The sequence below is a fragment of the Melopsittacus undulatus genome, chromosome 6 (assembly GCF_012275295.1).
Source record: "Melopsittacus undulatus isolate bMelUnd1 chromosome 6, bMelUnd1.mat.Z, whole genome shotgun sequence".
Lineage (NCBI taxonomy): Eukaryota > Metazoa > Chordata > Aves > Psittaciformes > Psittaculidae > Melopsittacus > Melopsittacus undulatus.
This window is the reverse complement of record NC_047532.1, coordinates 6,996,499-7,017,821: the sequence shown is the minus strand read 5'-3', so window position 1 is coordinate 7,017,821 and position 21,323 is coordinate 6,996,499. Positions and strand designations below refer to the sequence as shown.

The 21,323-nt window shown below is 46.8% G+C and overlaps 1 protein-coding gene across 2 annotated transcripts in view; it reads left to right on the top strand.

Moving 5' to 3' along the window:
• GABRA3 (gamma-aminobutyric acid type A receptor subunit alpha3) overlaps window positions 1-21,323 on the top strand; it is a 65,879-nt gene that overhangs the window by 19,900 nt on the left and 24,656 nt on the right. For both annotated transcript variants that reach the window (XM_034064290.1, XM_034064291.1), the window contains exon 4: window positions 17,983-18,050. In XM_034064290.1, the coding sequence (XP_033920181.1) occupies window positions 17,983-18,050 (68 nt within the window). The remainder of the gene's footprint in view (window positions 1-17,982; window positions 18,051-21,323) is intronic.

Genomic DNA, 21,323 nt, shown 5'->3' with positions numbered 1-21,323 from the left:
AATTTTTTGTACTGGAGTAACATCCCACAGCTTGAATGGTAGATAAGACCTGCAGTGAATCAGTGTGACTGTTAGGCAGGTGATCGCTGCCCAAGGGGGAAGCTGTCAGAGGTGAGATGATGCTATTTGTTTATAACAACTTTGGAAGCAGGGAGCTGATGTTTAAGCATGTTGAACATGTGTTAGATGGTTTTAAGAACATTAGTACATGATGTTAGAGATGGCTATAAACTTCTTGTAAGGATGTCTTTATTGATCTGCTGGACCACAGCAGCTACTCATTAGAATTTCCATTCATTTAGTCCCATGTAAAGGCTTTATAGCTTGTCTTTCTGGATTGTGAAATAAGATTTTTATTATTATTATTGTTATATATTATAGAGCTTAAAACCAATGTTAGTTGCTTTATTCTGGGAAGCTGGTGGTAAAACAGCCCTCCAAATATTGAGGAAACAGCAGTTATTTTATTCATTGTGCTAGAGGATATAATGTTTTTGTCAGTTCATGTGCCTATACAGAGGCACTGATTATCTGATGAAGTAAAGTCATTGATCATGTTGGTGGTGAATTTTAGCCCTGTTCCATCTGGAAGAAGCAATCAAATCACATCTACCTGGGCCCCCTGTGGTGGAGGGATTAATGCTGCTGATTCAGACCTGTTAGCTTGTTAATGCCGTTTCATTTATTTAAAGGTTATTGTTTGATTAAATAAAAATATTGGAGTGTTCATGAGGCTCTGAGAGATGCATGGGGCTTTGGGGTGTGAGATGCCGCAGGATTATGAGGCTAAATCATGCAGCGTGCCTTAACCAAGTGCTGTTAAAAGCAGAGTGAAATTCTCATCCTATTGCAGTAAATGGCAAAACTCTCACTGAAGTGGGGCAGGAATTTCATGTAATGATGGCTTTATCTGTACGTACTAACCTGTAGCTTTAGTTGTTTGTTCTTCCATGGCAGAATCTTAATTTTTATTAAAAAATAAAGTTTTTGTGGAGTTGTGGCAGTTTTATGCATAGAGAACAGCCTAGAGAGTGTTTGCAGCCTGCACTATGCACTGTGAGGAAAGGACACCCCATTCACTTTACCTTCTCGAAGAACATCATTCAAACAAAAGTGATGAAAACAACTGGCACGGAAAAAGCATATGATTTATTTGCTCCCCCCAAATCTGCTGGAAAATCCTCTTGATGACAAAGTTCAGACTGAATTAGCAGACAGAATGATTCATGACTGGAGTAAAAGCATGTCTGAGAACTCAGGACACTATTTTCAACATTGTGAAAGTCGTTTCAGATGCCTCTTTTTTGGAAGGATCAGTTCTGACACAAGAAACTTCAAGGGAAGGATTTGATGACCATAAGAATTCCTCAAAGCAACAAACAAAAACCAATGTAGCAATTTGCAAAGGGGATGGTGGCAGAGGCTCTGCACAAGGCTTACTGCACCCATCTGGATTCTGGTGGAGGAAGCTGTTTGAATCCATATAGGATACATCAGATTTCAGCAGCCCTGCATTCCTATTACGTACCTGAAGACATGTCTCCTGGAGAGCTGTGAATGTCACTTTAGCCAGTTAAAGCCCCTGTCTTGCAAAAAATGAAGATCAAACTTCTTTCCACAAGTTGTGTTTTCTGTAAAGGGTCATGTGGGAATTGAATTAGAGGCTTTTATGCTTGAAAGATTAATGCTCTTCCCTTTGGAGAGATGAACCTGGGCTTGCCTGAAAACTAGAAAAAGCCTTTTCCTAGAAAAGGGCCCCTTTTGCTTGCGTGGGGAAGGGTTAAAGAACAAAAGGATGAAATCCCCTTTCTTCTTTCCTGATCAATCTAGCCACCATTATGAGAGAAGCTATCTGATAGTTTCTCTTTGTCATGTAGCATTAATACCATTAAGTCCACTTCGACAAGGAAAGCGATGTATAATTAATTTGTAAATCAGAGAAGTGGATGTGATTTTTATACAGAAGAGGAGGTCTTTAACTGCAGAAGGCATTGTGTGGGCATGGCCATACTGAAGATGGGATCTCTGCTCTCGGGCTGGGCAGGAATCCTCCTTGAGCATCCCCCTCCCAGCAGTGATGTTGAGACCCAGAGGTCCTGGTTCCAGCCAATTCTCCTGTGTGCCCCTCTCTGTGTATATACCCTCAGTGAGTCCCAGTTTGCTGCCAGACAGAAAAGAGACTGAATAGAACAAGAGTAGAGTCAGGTGAGGAAGGGATGAGGTATGCAAGTGCCTCTGAATACTTGCATGTTGGCTGAGCCAGGTGAAAGCATCTTTAAGGCTCCCTCCATCCACTGCATCTTTTTGGTGTTTTGATTTTATTTTTTTAAGCCTTAGCTCTATAAAACATATTACTATTTTGATGCAGGATGCATTAAAAAGGGAAAAGGAGAAAAACCCAAACCCTATCTAGACTGATTTGTTCCCAGAAAGATGCTTAATTTTGTATGTATAATTGAAAGGGGCTAAATATAGCTGTATTAATATTTATGGGCCTTATGTTGGAGTCAATACAAGGGTTGCTGTTCAAGGCAATTAAGCTTTACCTTTTCACATCTAGGATTTCAGCATTTGGAGATGACATTAGTTGTGTGACCTGCATCCAAGAGAGAAAAAACATAAAAGCATACCATTATCCATCGAATATGATACCCTGTATTTAATGCTGTTTGTGACAGGCAGTTTGTCTCCAGCAAGGATGATCTCTCAGAAGCAGGACTGCTCTCTTTACAGGAGGAAAGTCAGTAAGCTCAGAGGCTTGTAAAACTATCCCTGCAGCTGATGCTGTGTTTTGGGAGGAACTGAGTGACTGGCCTATCTCATGGCATCTGAAAGTGGGCATTGCCCACCTCTGCTGCATTGGCAGCTGCTGGGAATGAAGGGAAAGTGATTCTGGTGGCACCTCATGGACTCCAGTAGTCTTCATATACCCTGGAGCTGCAAGAGTAAGAAACATCACTCTCAGCAGCTCATGAGCAGGAGTGCATGGAAGGGGGGGAGAGGGAGGCTGTTTGCACCCTATTCCTGGGCTCAGGCTATCTGTGCATGACCGCAGGGCTAGTCACAACCTTCATGTCATTAAAGCACAGGGAAAGCAAATCCTGTCCAGAGATCTGAGCAGCTGTAGGGAGCGTGTTCACGGGGAATTAGGTCGAGGCTGTAACGATGAAAACAAGTCAGTTTGCGTTAATAACAAAGGCAGAATGATGATGCGCTTGATTTCTAAAGCACTGCCTTTCATGAGAAGGGTATCACCAGGATAATGTGACAAGAGTCCTGGCAGTGCTTGAATTGGCCTGCATTGCCGCTCTTTGGAAGCTGCAGCTCCTCACTGCTCCAGTTAACAAAGAGGCTGTTAGGCGCTGTGAAATCTCTCACTGATAAGGACTGTCTGAATCCTGCCTCTCTACTAAATTTGATCAATGTGTCAGATTTTGCCTTTCTTCAGTCTGGACTCTAATAACTGCCTGTGAGGAGGAAGACTGCATTGAGGAGCATCAGTGACTGCTCTGCTCTGCAGCCTCCTTTGGGAACAAGGGGTTAACGTGCCAGCCACAGGGCAGATGCTCATGGCCACGGCTGTGGATGGAGGTTGTCTCAGTGAGGATGAGCTTGGTGCTCGTCCCTGCTCCTAGGACTTGTGTGCCACAGAAAATCTGAAGCCTTGTGGGGTTGTGTTTCGGTTCCTTCGCTGGTGCATTGTGTATTTTAGTAGCTGGAAACCTTTTAACCCCCTTCAGCAAGCGGTAGGGGAATGTGTTTTCTGATGGCTTTCATTAGCTCTTGCTGTTGGAGCAAAACAGGAAGGGAAAAGCAGAAATCAAATGGCACACCAGTGGAGATAGAAATGATGGCCACGTTCTTAGTGACTGGGAATGAGATTTCAGCTCCAAATGGCTCTTCTGCATCCAGCCTCGGCTCTGGTGATTCACATCCATTGACGCTGACCCCAGCAGACCGGTGCATTTCCAATTACAGGTGACAACATCCTTGCCATGCAATGTTGGCTTGATAGCAAAGGATTGTTCCTTGCTGTGCCTGAGGGTGAGCTGGTGCAGGGCTGAATCCCACCTCTTCTCTGTTGCCGAACAAGGGCAAGCCAAGCTATATATTAAGGAACAAGGAAATTGCACCAGTTAAAAAACTCATTTAGCTAAAGCAGCACAAGCTCCCATGAATATTTATCTGATATTATGGAAGCATGTGGACTCCCACCTACTTTATTAAATTGATTTTCAATAAAAATGCAAGTGGAAGACGTTTGATTAATGGCCGCTGGGATGGTACAATTATTGTGAAGTCTGGAGTCAGCAAGAAGTGTCCCCTGAGCCTCTGTGTCCCTGCTGGAGGCTGCGCTAAGAAAATGTTTCTAAACGTTCTCCGAGAGAGAACAGCAATGTTTGTCCATGTCATTCCCATGATGGGGTGAGCAGGGGCTGCTGTTGTGCTGCTCTTTGACTGGTGCATGGATTTGCTGAGGGCTGATGCTCTGACCTTGAGGCTGGTGTGTGGCTTTTGCTCCCAGTGCTCTGCCTTTATTTCTGCTTTTCACACCCCTCCGAGCTGGCTGCACCTGAGAATTAAGCACAGCAGTGAGCTTCAGTGATCATGTTGGGTTTGAGTGAGGCTCCCTGGGCCTTTGAATTTAAACATGCCTGAGATTAGCTCCGTCAGCCTGCGGATCCGCTCAGCTCCTACCAATTTACCTGGATTTGTCTCCTGGAGGAAGGCAATTTGAGGCTGTAATGTTACAGCTCTATTAAAGAGCTCTAGGATGCTTTCCCACTGGGACACCTGCCATGGCTGGTGCTGCCTCTTTCCGATTAGCTGCCAGGAGCTTGGGTGGGAGATGCTGAGTGCGGCGTAAGTGAGGGTCATGGGTGGTGAGGAACCCGCTGAGAAGGGAGCCTGGGAATCCCTGTGGTGAGAAGGAATTCTGTGCTCCTGGAAGGCAGTGGGGCTGGGGGCTGCCTGCACAGCCTGAATAGAAGGGTCTTGCAAAAGCTGTTTAGGAGCTGCTGTGGATGGGGTGTTACATGTCACCTTCTCTGCAGGGGTGTTCTGAGCCAGAGATGTAGGGGTCTGGAGGCTGATGGTGAGGTGAGGACTGTGCAGGAGTGGAGGGAGGTGGGTGGTGTGCCTTGGTGCTATAGGGGAGGTAGTGTGAGGCAGGTCCATCTCAGCATCCCTCAGCTCCACACCCATGGAGCCAAGAGAGGTACCACAACGCTGTGAACCCGAGTGGCACCAGATAACCAAGACCTGGGGCACAAATCTTTCCCGCAGGCAGTGTGGGAGCCTCATGCACAGGCTTCTGCAGTGAGAAGCAGGATCAGTGCTCTGAAGTTCTCAATCTTTCTTAGAGGGCACATGATGCCCAGTGGGCTATAGGCATATGGCACATGGAAAGCAGCTGGGGGCAGAGGCAGCGCAAATGATCTTGATGCTGCCTTTGGAGGCTGAGAGGCTCTCATAGTGGTCTCTATTTTGCAGTATTTCCGATTTTTCTCTGCATGCAAATGTATAATTTGGCCATGATGTATCTGCCTGCAGGAGAAGAGGGGGTCTCTGCACAGCACCCATGCCAGCAGGCAGTGAATGGGTGCAGATACTTTCAGCATGTTTTGAATTGGTTGGGCATTCCCCTGCTGCATTACTGGGGAGCTGGGCTGACAGTGAGCTGGGGGGGAAAGGGAATAGAACAGAAGGGAATTAGGAACACTAAAAGGGGAGCGGGTGCTTGCTAATATGTATGTGGCAGAAAAAGAGAGACAAGTTCTGACTGAAAACAGAAGCTGAGAAAAGGCAGATTGGCAGGCAGCATATTCCTGAAGACAGCTTTCTCCTCTGTAGGCTGAGTCACCTAAGAAACGTGTCAATAAAGCACACTCACAGGCACTGTCTCTAATAAATATATATTTAAGAGAGACATTTCTTCCAAACTTCTGCTGGGAGATGTCTAATTCTGAAAGGATGGCACGAAAAATGACATCTCCAGTGGAAGCAGGGAGTTGCCATGGGAACTGGAACGCTTTGAACGCAGTCGCTAAAACAAGAAAACATTCTCCCCAGCAAAGGAAATTAAAAATGACATCTGGAGGCACCTGCCCTCCTGTTGTCTCTGGGAGTATGGGGCTGGTACGCAGTGTATCATAAGTCATGTAGTGGGCAGAAGAGAAAATGGGATATTGGTGCTTGGATTTTTGTGAGTAACTGTGATAAAAAGCTTTTCTGTCCGCAGGACAGATGATGCTTGTGTCTGAACGGTGCTGGGGAGGGGAAGGTTTAGAGCCATAATGGAATTTCCTCTAAAAGGGTTTTGCTCACCTGGGGATAAAACAACAGCCCGAGGACACAAATAAGCCCATCTCGCTGTGGCTGGATTACCCCGCTGCTCCCAGCATTTGCTGTTCCCATTTGCCAGCCAGGGACTTCCCTGGGAGGCATAGGGAAGCCAGGTGAGATGGGATGCGATAGAGGGGCACAATGTGTGTACAGGGATTTATCCTGTGCTTTGGAGAGTCTCCATTTACCCTTGCAAGTCTGGGACAGCACGCACAGGAGGGGTTATTTCTGCATGGCAGAGGTGGACCACAGTCTGTGCTGTCTAATGAGTTTCTTGGTGTATTTGGCAGCAAAGGGAGCACAAAGAGCTGGGTGAGTCAGTGGTGAGGAGTGCTTGTGCTATACAGCAGGACTCCAGCACCAGAGGAAGTGTTAATTGACCAGCACAAGGCCATGTGAACTAAATACGTTGATTTGTATGATGTATTAGTATTGCTGAGAAGTGAATGAGCAGTGGCCATGCAGCCTAGTGACCTGTGCATGATGGGGAAGAGACAGCTCGGTGAGGACCTTGGCTCTGCACACAACATTCACGCAAGCAAGGACCATGTTCCGGTGTGTAAGGAAGGGAATGCATTTGTCTGCATTGCCCTGGGGGTGGTGGTGAAGGATGCCAGCAGCGTCACCAGAGGAACACTGTCACAGGAGCTGATTAAGTTCTCTCACTGAAGGAAATGCCAGCCAGGAGCTAACAGATAAGGGAACCAGAGTGCAAATTACTGTGTTGCTCCCTGCTATGGTTTTCTTGTATCTTTGTCTCAGTACCTGGCATTGGCCTCAAGGGACAAGCTTGTGAATTAAAGGAACCCTTCCTTGCAGCTCTACCACAAACCCCAGTCACCACTCTTTTTCTTTTGCACTCTACAGTCCACCATGTGGTCTGGCTTTCCTCAGCCTGCAGAGCAGCCCAGAACACAAGGTATAGCCAGAGGCATGGGGAGGCAGTACTGAGGCTAAAAGGCAGATGGGGAAACTTAGGCACAGCAGAAACACACTGCATGCTCAGTGCCGTAGCGCAGATTAGCATCAGTGATGGGTTGGAGCTCAGAGCTCAGCCTGCAAACTTCATGCATTTGATTGAGACATCTTGTTTATTCTTTCTCCTTCCACAATGACATAAAGTTGATGCAATGCAGTGTCTTTCATTTGATTTTTCTTGCATTTCCTTGCTTGCTTTCTGGCTTTCCAATCTTTCCAGATGTTTTCCATGTATCAACAATTAACTCGTTGGCAATTGCAGTTCTGTATTGCACCCGTGTGCTTATCTTTTTCCTGGGGATATGCCTTGATCTGTGATGAATTACAGAGCTCAGTAATTGGTTTGCAAATGCTAAGGATTTTACTGCCACTGATCTGAAGTTTTTGCAGCTCCTCTTCAAGCACACATGGCCTGTTGCAAGGTGATGGTTTCTGTTAAGGAAAGGCTTGCTGAGAATGAGATAACAAAAGGTTCAGTGTTTTTAGGAAATGGAGTAAGAAATAACCTGCTGGGGCCAGGCCGCAAGCTCCCTGATAGAGAAGCTTTAGAGGTGGACCATGTCCATGCAGGTTCTGGTTAAGCCTGGCTGAATGACTGATGCTCTTGGCCAAGTTACACACATATGAAGGGATACAGCAAAGGCAGCATCCTGATGGCTTCTCTGTTCTGGTGCCTTCTCTCTTTTGTATATGTGCATGGTCAGTAACAGTGCTGGAGGACAGGACCTGCTGCAGTCTTTCCCTGAGGGTGCTGTGCACCAAAATCCCTTGCTGTGGTCAACAGGAACATCTTCACTGACCCCTAAAGAGAGAAATGAACTGCAGATGAGGTCAGGAAGGCAGGTCCAACACAAAACATGGGTGTTTTGTAGGTAACATGGAGAGGTTTGCCTGATGCTGAAGTACCAGTCTGGTATTTTTGCCCTCATCTCATTGCTCCCTCCCATGTGTATAGACCCTGCAGGACTGTGGTCAGCAAAATTCCCCTGGCTTTGATTCCATTAGGGCCACAGCCATGTGTACGAGCCAGCAACACGGCATTGTCTAAATGCTCTTCCCATGTCCACTGGGAGCAGCAGGGATTCCCTTTCCTCAGTGCTTCTGGCATAGCCATCAAGGACAGCTTTAATGCTGAATATGTTAAATTATGCATGGTAATTCATATTCGCACATTTTCTCATTGCATTTATAATATATAACAAACATGTTGCATCTCCATCCCGTTACCACAAGGTCTCAAAGCTCTGTAGAACCTCTGAAAGCATGCTCATACATATATATATTCCTCCTCTGTCTTCATGGCATCTGAGGGTGTCCTAAGTCCTTAAAATAGTAACTACAGTAGCTTTGTTCATTCTGTCTTTTCTGTCTAGAGTAAAAATAGCACAAGTAATTTGTAGTCTGTTTGTAGTCTGTATGTGTGAGAATGAGGGGTGTGTGTAAAGCCTCCATGGCTTCAAACCCTCCAGCAATTGCTCCTTCTGACTCTCTTCTATCCGACTCTCCTGTTCTGCTTGGGCTTTACAATTGCACCCCATCCTGATTCTAACCTCTGGATGTGTGTTCTCTGTCACTTAATGCAGTAATAAGAATGCACACATATGCATGCCTGCACGTGGCAATGAGGGAAAGCTAAATTAAACTACATGAGCCAAATGCATAGCTCTTTTGAGTCGTGCAGTAAGGTTTTTTTTTTTGCCTGGGCTCCTAATGAAGTAAGGCTTATCATATCTTTCCTGCCTTTTGTCTTCCAAAAGCTTTTGAGCTTGTTGTCTGATCTGAACACAGCCTTGCAGAAAGGTATCGCAGAGATTTGAAGTCCCTGCAAGGTCTGAGGAATTATGCAGCTGAGTGGAAAAAGATCCAAAGTAGAGGGAGGTAACTGGATGGGATGAAGTAGTGTTAGGTATCAGGACAACAGGGAGGAAAAGTTGATCTGTGGGAAAACAGGGTTTGTTGGGTCCACTACTGCTAAAGCAGCATCTCTCTTAGGCTGTTTTTCTGGACAGAGCTCTAACCTGCATCTCCTGCTCTTGATAAATGTGAGATAATGTTCACTTGGAAGCAAGGAGGAACAAGGTGTGCCCGACTCCTCTGCTTTCAGCAGTGTTTATGCCTTGATGCCAACTCCATAGCCAGCTTGGTACATAGGCATGGAGAGAGCTCAGACCTGGGTCAGATCACAAGTGTAGTGCATTTGGAGACAGCTCAGGGGGGGGTTTAATTCCATGAACTAAGCTGATCTTCCCTCAAGGAGTTTGTGCTTCAGGTGACTTCTGCCTCAGGGCTCACCTAAGAATTAGACATCCATCTAGGCATTACAGTGTGCCATAAATCCTAGACAAGCCATGCTCAAGTGATAATTGGGTCATTTCATGGTCCTGCATCTAGTTTCTGCTGAGGACTCTGGATGCAGCCACGTTAGAAAGCTGCGTATGCAGCATGCTGTGTGAGACAGGGAATAAATCTCTTCATTGCATCAGCTCTTCCATGGCCGTGCTGAGAAAGAGAGCCAGGGCAGCAGGCTGTCTCTTTGAGGGATTTGACAGGCATCATCTCACTTCGTCTGGGCTAAGAAATTAAGCACATGTAACTCTAGACCATGCTGATCTCTCTTATCATGTGTGAGTGGTTTTGTTGTCTCTTGAGAGAGACCCTGAAATTCTTTAGGACTTCTTGCTCCCCTATGCTGAAATATCCAAGCTGGGGGGAGAAAGGAGAGAGGACACAGCTGGAAGCAATAGCACATGCATATCTGTGTTTACAGAGTTGCTGACTTCTCTCCAGTCTGGCTGGAGGACATGCAATTGTAGACACTGATGTACTATCACACTAGAGAGAAGGTAGCGATTAATCACTGTGGCTCACAGAGCAGCAACTTGGGAACTGGCTGTACAGAAAATGCTGGCAGTCCCAGGGGTTTTGAGCAGCAACAGCGGGGAATAAGCCAATCCCTGTGAAAAGATGCCTCAGCGCCGCAGGACGGGAGGGAAAGGCTGGATGCTTTCATGGAGAGCAGCAGATAGCCTTGTTGCCTGTGTAAATGCGATGCCTTTTTGATCATCACTCTGCAGAAGTCACTGGGAGCATAACTGAGGTGGTCAGATCTGTTACATGGACTGAGTTATTTCAGTTTTATGAGTAAGACAGGGAGAGCACTTCTGCAAGCAAGCAAATAGCCAAGCAAAGCTGCATTAGACAAACAGTTTCTGACAGATAGGCACAGCTAGATAAGGATCTGATCCAAAGGTCTTGCTTACAACCCCCTGCAGGCTTTTACTCACCCCTGCTTTTGCTGAGATAAGACATTTGTTTCAGACATTTGTATTGTTTCTTTTCTTACTATGTGTTTTATTCTGTGGAGTACAAATTTCCCAGTGTTATGTCCCTGGTTGACCCCACTTTGCAGTGGATGAGCATCCTGTCATCTTTAACCATTTTGTCCCAGGTAGGAGCATGAGGCTAAGGGCAGCCTTCAGCCATGGGTCCCTGGTCACCCTCATCTTTATGCTAACAAGAGAGAGGCAAGTACCATCAGTACCATCAGAGTCAGTCAGGGTGGGCTGACCTATTTCCCAAAGACAAAATGGGGCCAATGAGGTCTGTGTCATGTCTTGATGCTTCTGCCCAAGTGCATTTTCCTGGAGACATGGTGTTTAAGGAAGTTTGGGGAATTAAACCTGATGCTGCTGCTTGCTCTGTCTGGCCTGCAAAGGACTGGGCCAGCTGCCAGCCCTCCTGGTGACACTCTTGGCCATCACCACTACCATTCAGCATTGGCTTCTGTGGGCTGTGTAGTGACCTACCAAAAAGCCTTTGCTTCTTACTGATTTGAGCTGCTTCAGTTCTGTATATGGAGGCTGTTACAATTTATTCCTATGTAAGGAAGGCTGTTGACAGGACCAAGAGACCTTGTGTATGTTTTGGCTCATTCATCGTCTAAGAAGAACATATGCACGCTGCTGTCCAGTTTTGGGCAAGATGCCTAAGGCTGAACTTGTCAAACATGGGTGAATGTCTGTGGTTTGAGGCTTGGCTTTTGCTTTTGAACAAATAATCTCATATTCAAGTCACTAAAAGGCAAACCAATATGTATTTTCACTTTGGAATGGGAGTTTGAAGAGGTTGTCTGTGACCTCTCTGTATGTTGTCTAAGATCCCCAAGTCAAAATCAATTGAGGAGAGAGAAAGGGTGGTGCTGAGACCTGCCCAGATCAATCTGCACTCCAGCTCTACTCTCCCTTTCATAGATGCTGGAGGAAATGCCAACACCAACTTGGGTTTCTTTGCTGCCTCTGTTCCCCAGCCTTCCTCTCCTGATCCATGCACAGCCTCTTCTCCCAGGATACTTGCTGTGAAAGCATCCCAGACGCAGTAGGGATGTTTGTGGTCCTGACATTAGCAATAGCTCATGCTGCTTTCTTGGCATTTGCGTGGCAAGACCTCTATCAGTCTATGTCCTTGAGGTCAGCTTTATCCCCTGGCTGGGCTGGGCAAGCCTACGAGGCATTAACTGCACTGCAGTGATGATCACTGAAATGTTCCCTTCTATTCCTGAGCTCCCTAGCAAAAAATGCAAGAAAAGCATCACATGTAAGAGCTTTGATGGCCCCATGGCAGGAGTGCGGCAGTGAAGCTACATCAGGGTTTTTTGTGTGTGGATGGTGATGTAGAAGATGATGTGTCTCCATTTCTGCAGCTGTTTCAAGGGAGGTTGTGGGGAGAGGCAAGGTTACCCACTCCCCACAGGCACCTACCCCTCTCTCAGCACTGGCATTGCAGTCCCAAGGGCAAAGTCACAGAGGGGGTACTGCATGCCATCCATCCAGAGATGTGCCCTTCATTCTTCAATGCCTCTGTGCTCACTTAAAGGAGACACAACTAAGCTCCCAGTGCCCCAGAAAAAGGCAACATCACAGGTTAAAAGGCTATCTGAGAAACCAAGGTAAGAACTTGGCAAGGTAGGGACCAAGGCAAAGGCAGCAGCCCTGGTGTGATGGAACTGAAGCTGCCGCAGAGGAGCGAACAGAGGATGGAGTTTCTGGCTGGGGGCTGCATTGTGCCACCTCCAAAGGTGAAGGCTGCGTTGCGTTGTGGTGCAACAGTGGACTCATGAGGCATGTAGTAAAGGTCATGGAAACCTCTTTTGCTTCAGGGGCTAAAATTGGGTGGAAAATTAAGTCACTCCAGTGAAAAGTGGAGAAACCAAAGAATGAAGAACCCAAAAAGCTTCCATTTACAGCTGCAAAAAATACATTCTGCTGCTTATTAATAGGCACGGCAGGGATTTAGGAGAAGGCACAAGGTGGCATTTGGTAGTACAAACTAATTTCTTGTGTTTCCCTTCTCAGGGATGCTGAGTCAGCTGTAAAGCACCATCCTGTTCAGTGTGTTTGCTTTGTGTTTGGGAAAGAGCTATGCAGCATCCCTGCTCTCTTCACAATGACACTACCCTCACTGCAGGCTAGTGGGAGTCCTTCCTAATGGATATTGTACATTTGATGGGACACTGGATAGATCTTTGGAAAAGTGTCACTGAAATAAGGGAATCTCATCAAACTGAGAAACCCTTGAGCTGAGGCTAAATGCATTTGCAGTTTAGGAGGGTGTTAGGGGTATTATTAATCTCTTAATGCACTTTTTAGTTTGGAAATAGGATATTGGGCTGGCTGGAATCCCAAGCAGGTTATAGGGAGCTGTCCTGGGTTCAGCAGCAGCAGTCATTTTTCTCTTTCTTAGTAGCTGGTGCAGTGATGTGGTTCTGACTTTCAGCCTGGGAACAGTACTGATAACACCGATGGTTTTAGTTACTGCTCAGTGATGTTTATTCTGACCAAGGACTTTGTGAGTCTCATGCTCTGCCAGGGAGGAGGGGAAGCCGGGAGGAAGCAGAGACAGGACACCTGACCCAAACTAGCCAGAGGTATTCCATACCACAGCACATCATGCCCACTATATAAACTGGGGGCAGTTACCCGGAAGGGCTGAGATCACTGTTCGGGTCAGGCTCGGTATTGGACTGCGGGTGGTGAGCGGTTGTATTCTCTTCCCTTGTTATTTCCTGTATCATTATTATTGTTGGTGGCAGCAGCAGTGGTTTGTGTTATACCTGAGCTACTGGGCTGCTCTTATCTCAACCCCTGGGAGTTACATTCTTTTGATTCTCCTCCCCATCCCTCGGGGAGCGGGGGGAAGAAGCAGGGGGAGTGAGAAAGCAGCTATGTGGCTGGGCTTAAACCATGATAGGAGCCCAGTGTGGAAACATCCACCTGTAGGGGCTGGCTTGGGGCAGATTGAGGGTTTGAACCCCTGGGTGCAGAAGAGCCTGGACAGCACTGTCCTCCTTTCTGCTCTCAGCCATGCCATTACACACACAAATACCAGTACAGATGGACTCGCTGTCTCTGAGCAACCTCAGGTCCCTGCACATCCCTGGGGCAGAGCTGGAGCACTGCCACAAGGAGCACAGACTCCAGGAGGTCCCCATCCTTTCCCTTATCCAGCTCATCTCCAAGATAAGGCTGTGCAGCCTCTCTGACGTCAGCGCAGCAGCCAGGAATCCCCTGCATGAAGCCGCAGTGGCTTTGCCCCTGTTTTAATAGTGCACACGGTCTGGGAGCCTCCAGCGCTCGGATGCAGGCACATTATCTGTGCCAGCTTGCGGCACAGCCTCTGGGAACCCCTGCCTGGGAAACGTGACTGTGTTCAGCACATCCGCAAACCTCAAGAGCTGAAACACAATCGGCAAAGTCGATTATATTACAGCTGAGATTCTTAAATAAACAGCACTTGATGAGTGCAGCGGGATGTTTTATAAGAGCCTCCTCAGCCCCCCGTGCCCCCCGCCTATCATAATCACTTGTAGAGGCAGCCCTGCCATCCGCAGCTGGTGAGGGGAGAGGCAGCGAGGCAGTGTGATTTGTATTCCAGCTCTGCTAATGCTCCTAGTGCTTCCAAGAAGCAAGTAAAAATAGCACTCCGTCATTGTGTAAATAATAGCTATCTCCTCACGGGCGCAGGGAGTCACGAGCACTTAAAAGGGAGATTGCGGGAAGAGGGGATGTCTGTCTTGAGCCAGGGCCAGGAAGATGGGACATGGGGACTTGGAGTAGGGAAGGGAGGATGAAATGGAAACCCTGAAGCACCTAAGCAGCAACAACTGCTGCTTGACACCTTCTGCATGCACAAGTGAAGCAACTGATGCTGCTGGTGTGGGATCCTGGTGGCACGATCTGCCCTCTGCAGAGCTAATAGGGATGTTTATCACCTGCTCCAGCAGCTAGATCTGGCATAGCGAATTGTTGGAGGAGAGGGGTAGCTTTTAAAGCATGGGCAGGTGTAGGGAGTGCCATGGTAACACTGTGGGAAGGGATGTTACAGCTTTTGTTGTACATTTGCATTGCAGATCTGCCCAGCTGTGGGGGATTTCTGCAGGCAGGAGCAAGGCAGCATTGCCTGTCAGGGACTGGGCTTTGGGCTGTGTTTGGAGAGTGGCAGCTCTGATTGACCTGCAGCACCTTGTTCCTGCTCACACACTTGCTCCAGATGGTTTTAGAAAGAAAGCTGTGCTGAAGCTCGGCGATAAACTGAGCCTATAAATGGGAAAAGGGAATCAGCCTCAGACAAATGGCTTGGGAACATGGCATGCCCTTCAGGTCTCTAAATTCTGGCCATATTTAAACACTGAACCTGAAAATCTCTTGTTTTGTGACAGTCTCCAGGTGACAGCAACTTGGGGCACGGTGAGACTGAACAATGCACCATTCCCTGTGGCAGACAGAGGTAGGGTCTGGTCCTTGCTCCACTCCAGCTTCCCACCTGAACCAAGTCTCTCCTGTTCTTGTTTCCCCACTTATAAAACAGCACTGGTGGCATCTGCCTGCCACCCCAGCAGGCTCGAATGCTCAACTCACTTGTGCATGTAAAAAACCTTTGAGTCACAGAGAAGGATGATGCTAGGAGAAGAAAATGACATTTAATGTTCCTCAGCAGGTCTAGGGAAGTGCCTAATTCTCTACTGTACAGTCCATAAGTATTAAATCTTTAGTGAGAGCTGGGCAAGACAACCAAGCTGCAGTGAGAGTGGCTGTGGATGGAGAAGGATGAGCATTTCCCTGCCATGTCTGTGAGCAGAGGCAGGAGATTCTCCTCTCCAGCTTGCTCTTGCTGCAGTAGATGCAGTTTCTTCTTGTATAGGCTCCAGGTGTGTAGGTGTGAGGGTAAGGAGAGGGGAGGCTGGCTGGGGAGCTCCTGATTCCTCACTAATACAGAGCTGATGAGCTCAGGCAGAGCTGCAAGAAGTGCAGATGCTCTTTGGCTGTAGGATCATAAAGGAAGCACATCTCTGAGGCTGGAGCTTGCTCTGTTCTGCTGGTGTTTCACCTCTGGTTTTCCCAGCTCTGCTGAAATCTCTTCTTGCACAGCAACAACTGAATTTCATAAATCCCTTCAGATCCCAACCCAGTCCTGCCCTTAGCAGCACATATTAATAGGGAAAGTTCAGTCTGGCTTTTGCCATGAAAGGTCCTACAAAAGGGTCCCACTGAGCTCAGCAGGTTTGCATGGCCTGGCCCAGGGGGTACATCTGCAGTCTGGAAATGGGGATCCTCTTCAGACCTGGGCTGCAATTAGTAAATTAATAGCATTTATTAATGCCATTATCTTTGATTGGATTTGCCAGTTGATTGAAGGGGTGGTAAAGGGTCTCTCAAGCTCTGTGACAGCAGGATATGGACATAAAGGCTCAGGTAAAGATAGCAGTGTCGTATCAAAAGATGTCCAAATATAGTTCTGCCTTTCTACCTCCTCATAATTTCCTGAATCCCTTCTCTTGGATCCCAAGGATCACACCATAAAGTATGGGTCCTATCGTGAATCCCTCTGTCCCCTCAGGTGCAAGGGTCAAATCATTCTGCACCTCACAAGAACTGGCTTCACTGGCCATGGACAGCCATGGATCCTCATCTGATAACCATGGCTGTAGATTATTATCTTGGGCAAACTGAATGCTAAGAAGGGAGGAGGGGAAGGGAGAGAGAGTTTGTGTTTTCTCTAAAACATAATTAGCTTTCTCTCACTGCATGTGTTAGCAGAAAGAGCTTCGCTTCACTAAATGTTCTTGTCTGCTGTGTATCTCATTTGGGGACTTGTTTGGAGATGGAGAGAATACCCCGAGTGTTTTAAGTCTTTCAGAAGTAACTAATTTTGTTCGGGATGATGTCTTGTCGGCTTCTGGGTGTTTCACAAAGTGTACCGCATACATATTTCTCTTTAACCTCCTTTTTATCACATCAAGACGAGATCAAGGGTTACTTATATAGCACAGTAATATCAGCCAAAGGCTGCATCAGAAGCTTTCCAGCCATAATAACTAAAGGCATGTATATGTATATTTTAGCCATTAAGGAGAAAACCCTGCCAGAATGCATTATCTTATTTTTGGATACAAAACTTTGAAGCACAAAACTAAAGCTTCATAGTACTGCAAAATAACTGTCAGGGGACAGAAGGATTTCCTTAACTGAAATGAACAACGGGCCATCCAGGCTACTGGCAAAGCTGCTGCAGTGGCTAAAATGAGGTAATGTGCATAAACCATGAATTCTTTGGGGCTCTAAATTAGCTCTTTCATTGGGAAAGCAGCTCTGAGCCAGCTAATGCAATGCAGAAGGAACACAATGGAATGAACTATCCCTAAAGTGGTGAGGATTTATGGTAAAGTCAATGCACCTCATCCATCATTTTTTCAGTACAACCTAGTGGGCAGAGTGTAGGAATCTGGCAACTTACTGTGCCTTGATTTCCCTGCAAAATGGGACAGCAGCAGAGATTTCAATTAGGAAACATGCCAAAATTGTAATGAAGTCAAGAACGAGAGCGGTATGTGCTGCTCAGCACACATGCTGGTGGCTCTGTTCTGCAAAGCACTTCAGTTTATCTTTACCTGAAGGCCTGTGATTAAGGTTTCGCCTGGGTTTTAGTGCTTGGGGTAGGACCTGGGGCTCTGCAGTTTGACTGGGGCAGGGAGGCTGCTGTTCAGCATCCATGAGGGCGGCACATGCTGGGATGCAGGGGAGAGTGGGATACAGGCGAGCAGCAGCTTTGCAAGAGCAGTCACTCACCAGAACAAGGCTTTTAGAAGAGCAGCAAGCACGATGGCAGTGAAAGGCAATCAGAATATTGATTCCTTTTACATACCGATAAGCCTGAAGCTGTAACAAACCCTGAAACCGCCGGTACATTGCTAGGCTGTTTATCAGGCTGGGAGACACAAAGGGATTTCAGATTAAAAGGCGTTTCAAAGCATCAGGGCTTACCTCTGTATTGAAAATGAGTGGCTCTGTACCATGTTATGTATCATGTAGACACATACAATTTGTAAATATGCATTGTCTGGCTGTGCAGGGCATATTCATCCTCAGTGTAAGCACGGAAGGGAGCAGAGCTACATCAGAGATTAATTTGCCCAATTAGGAGTGATAAAATTGGCCATTGTTCAGGGCACAGCAGAGAGCAGGATGCCAGCTTGCTGAGGGCTCACCAGAGAGGCGCCTGGCAGGAAAACCTGCCACGTAACACAACCAAACCCTTTCCTCCTACAAGCAAATTCAGTTTTCTAATTGTTTTTTTTCCCCTCTTTTCTCTTGTTTTTTGTCCCAGACAGTGTAACTGAAGTCAAGACAGACATTTACGTGACGAGTTTCGGCCCTGTCTCAGACACTGATATGGTAAGTGCCACTGGCTGGTTGCCTGGTGGGGGATGATGGTCTCTCCTGCAGCATCAGTGGACATGTCCCATCCTCATCCATGAATAATCTGGGCAAAAGTGGGATTTTCCTAACTGACAAGAACACGAGCAAGCATCCCACCTCTCTGCCCAGGCACGAGTGCTCTCATCATCTCCTTGAAGGTCAGCAATACGGGTGGTAGACTAGGGTTGGTTCTCGATGTTTTTTGGTCTTTCAGAACCCAACCTTGGAGGGTCAATGCCTTTGTAGCACTCAAGCACACGTTGCACTTTTGGGTCTTCTTCTTTCTTGCAAGTGTAACCTAATGAAATGGGGAGGTCTGCCCACAGGACCAAAACTTGTGTGTAGCATGCACAACCCATTACATGCCTTGACAAACACCTACACTGTGGCTAGCTTTCCTTGACCTCACTGTGTAGAGGAAGAAGGGTGCTACCTGGGAAGAGGGGAAGATGTCAGGACCTGGGCTGTTTTGCTGGTGGTGCCAGAAGATAACAGTTCACCATCGAAGTGTCCTTCGTGCTTGAACTATAAGGGAGGCAAATGAGAGAAAAAAAGAAACAGAGTGAACTGATTGCAATATTTTGACATGTTCAGGGAAAATTATAAATGAAAAGGCCTGAGGTCTGAATCTAGGCTTGTATTCCCACAACAGTTTGTCTCCTAATTAAAACAGGACTGTGGAGCATAATTAATAGTGAGCTTTCTCAAGAGCGTCTCTTGCAGCTTACATTCCACACGCTGTGTGCCCAGGCGCACAGAGTTGGCTGTGCCTTCAGGACTGAGAGCCTCCTGCACATCCCATCCCAGACATTCCCTGGTGCTGGCATAGCCCAGGACAACTCTGGGCAGTCCTGGCCTTGGAGGAAGCATGCTTTGGGAAAGGAGCAGGCATTGCTCACAGCAGCAGGGTCAGGAAAATGAACTGGATGATCTTCTTTGGAAAGACCACTCCCTCCAGAGTCAGAAGTTCATGTCAGTGTAGCCAAGAGCATTAATCTCATCTCAGTTCCCTCTCCATCTCGTTTGCTTTCCTACCGCAGCAGAGACCCATAATATATTCAGCAATCTTAGCCCTTGGGGAGTATCTGATAATTACTTCCAAGGTGGAGCATATTTGATTAAGGGAGTATGTATAATGAACTGTGAAGAAGAAATATGAGGTATTGAAGAGAGGAAGGTATTCTCTGCAATGTGATTTGACAAAATGAATTTGAAATCAGGAATACAGTTAAAGAATAATAAATTATTTCCCCTTCGTGTGCTTTAGTTCCATGTATTTTACAAATGGATAGCAAATGTGTTTTAGCCTGCCATTCTGGTGCTAAATACATTCAGAAACATGAGAAACAGAAACTTCAGGAGGCATGGAGAGAGCCTGCTCTTCTTCAGTGGTTCTTTTCATCTGGGAAGTGGGGAAGTTCCTCCTTCCCTGCTCTCCTCTGCCTGGTGATCCTGCTCCCGTCCCTCCCACAGCCATTACTCACTGTGATGGAAAGCCGCTCCTGCACATCTTGATGCAGACAGAGACTGTAATTATGATGATGGAGGAGAGGCAGGTAAAGCTGCCGTGGAGAGCGGAGGAGAGCAGCTGGTTTTGAAGCATGGAGGAGGACGTGTAGACCTTCTCCCTGAGATGCTCCAAGCAACTTCTAATCTCTCTTTCAGTTTGGTTTGAAAAATAGAGCATGGTAGGACTTGACACATACCTGAATCTTTGGTACTGAGCTCTTACAGCTTTGCCTCAGCCCATAGAAAATTGAAAGGGAGAAACCGAGTTCAAGGGAGTTTTATACTTCGGTGGATGCACTCTGGAGACAGACTAGATCTTCATGTTTCTGATCACTTTTATAAGGTGGAGAAGAGCATAAAGTAGAACAGAATGTGCTTCTTGGAAGGGGTAACTTGGGAACAATGCTCTCATGGAAAGAAGTATAGAAAAGAGAAGAAGAATCTGAACATGATTTCTTCTTCCTTTGGGAATAAATCCTTCACATAAAAGAAGGAAAACAGACCCTGGGAAGTTGTTATGAAAGTTTTACTTGTTTGTTTCTTTAATTGAAACAGGGAGTTAAGAATAAGTTGACTTTTCTGATAAAGACCTTTCCCAAACCTACTTCCTGGGACTGCACACAAGCTCATTACTTTGGTTTCATTCCTTTACTGAGCTTAAAACCACAAAGTGAAGATCACTTCCATGAAGGGCAGAATACCTTATCTAGGGCAGAGCCTGTGGGAATGGAGGATCTTCTCTTTCCTTCCCCCAGCCAGGCTTCAGAAGCTTCACATTTGAGCAGTAGTGGCTCTGTGGCCTGGGAGCAGGGATGAATTTCCTCACCAAGATGCTTTCATTCAGCTGCCATCTGCTGCAAAACCTGTAGGAATTCCTCTGACCTGTAGGAAACTGATGCGCAGCTGCTTTTAAGTGCTGCTGAGAAGAGCTGCAGGAAAGAAATCACTCACAATGATAAGTTTAGTCGGTCCTGCAGCCTCCAGGAACCCGTAAATAAAGACTATGAGTCTGCAACGGCAGGGGAAGAACAGCTGGGACACACAGATCGGCTGAAACTCCTGTGTCTCCCTGAAAGCCTCATGAGCTAATGAGCTCCTTCATTAGCAAGAGGAGGTGTGTGCTGCAGAGGTGAGCAGTGCTGCAGCCCATGCTGACAGGTGAGGACTTTCCTTCAAGTGACTTGAAACCTCAAAGGGCACTGGATGGCTCACAGGGAACAGCAGCTCCTTATGCCAGGCACTGGGCAGATGGGTTTCATTTTGCCCTGGGGTGGCTATGGAGATGGTAGTGCCTTTGCTGCTTGGTCAAGTGGTTGCTGAGGCTGCGTGCACTGAGCCAGGGGCTGGCCTTGGCCACATCTCAATGAGATGATTTCCAGTTGCCACAGCTGGAATTTGGCCTGGGAAATGGTTTTCTACACCAGCTGAAAAAAAAGAAAAGAAAAAGGGGAAGAAAAGGAAAGAGGAAAAAGAAAATAAATAAGTAAGAGGGGGAAAAACAGGAAAAAAAGAGAAAACCCACAGGATCTTGTAATGCAAGTTTGTGAGATTCTTGATTCGTTGCTTTTCTAGAGGTGGTCTGGGACCAAAATAACATGAAGACAATGTCATGACACTTCCTCCCCTGAAACATCTGAATAAAGGTGGTGATGCATCAGGGCTACCCCAGGACTGACATTGGCCAGTGGAGGATGTATTGCTATTTGTCTGCCGTGGTCAGAAACACTGAAACACAAATGC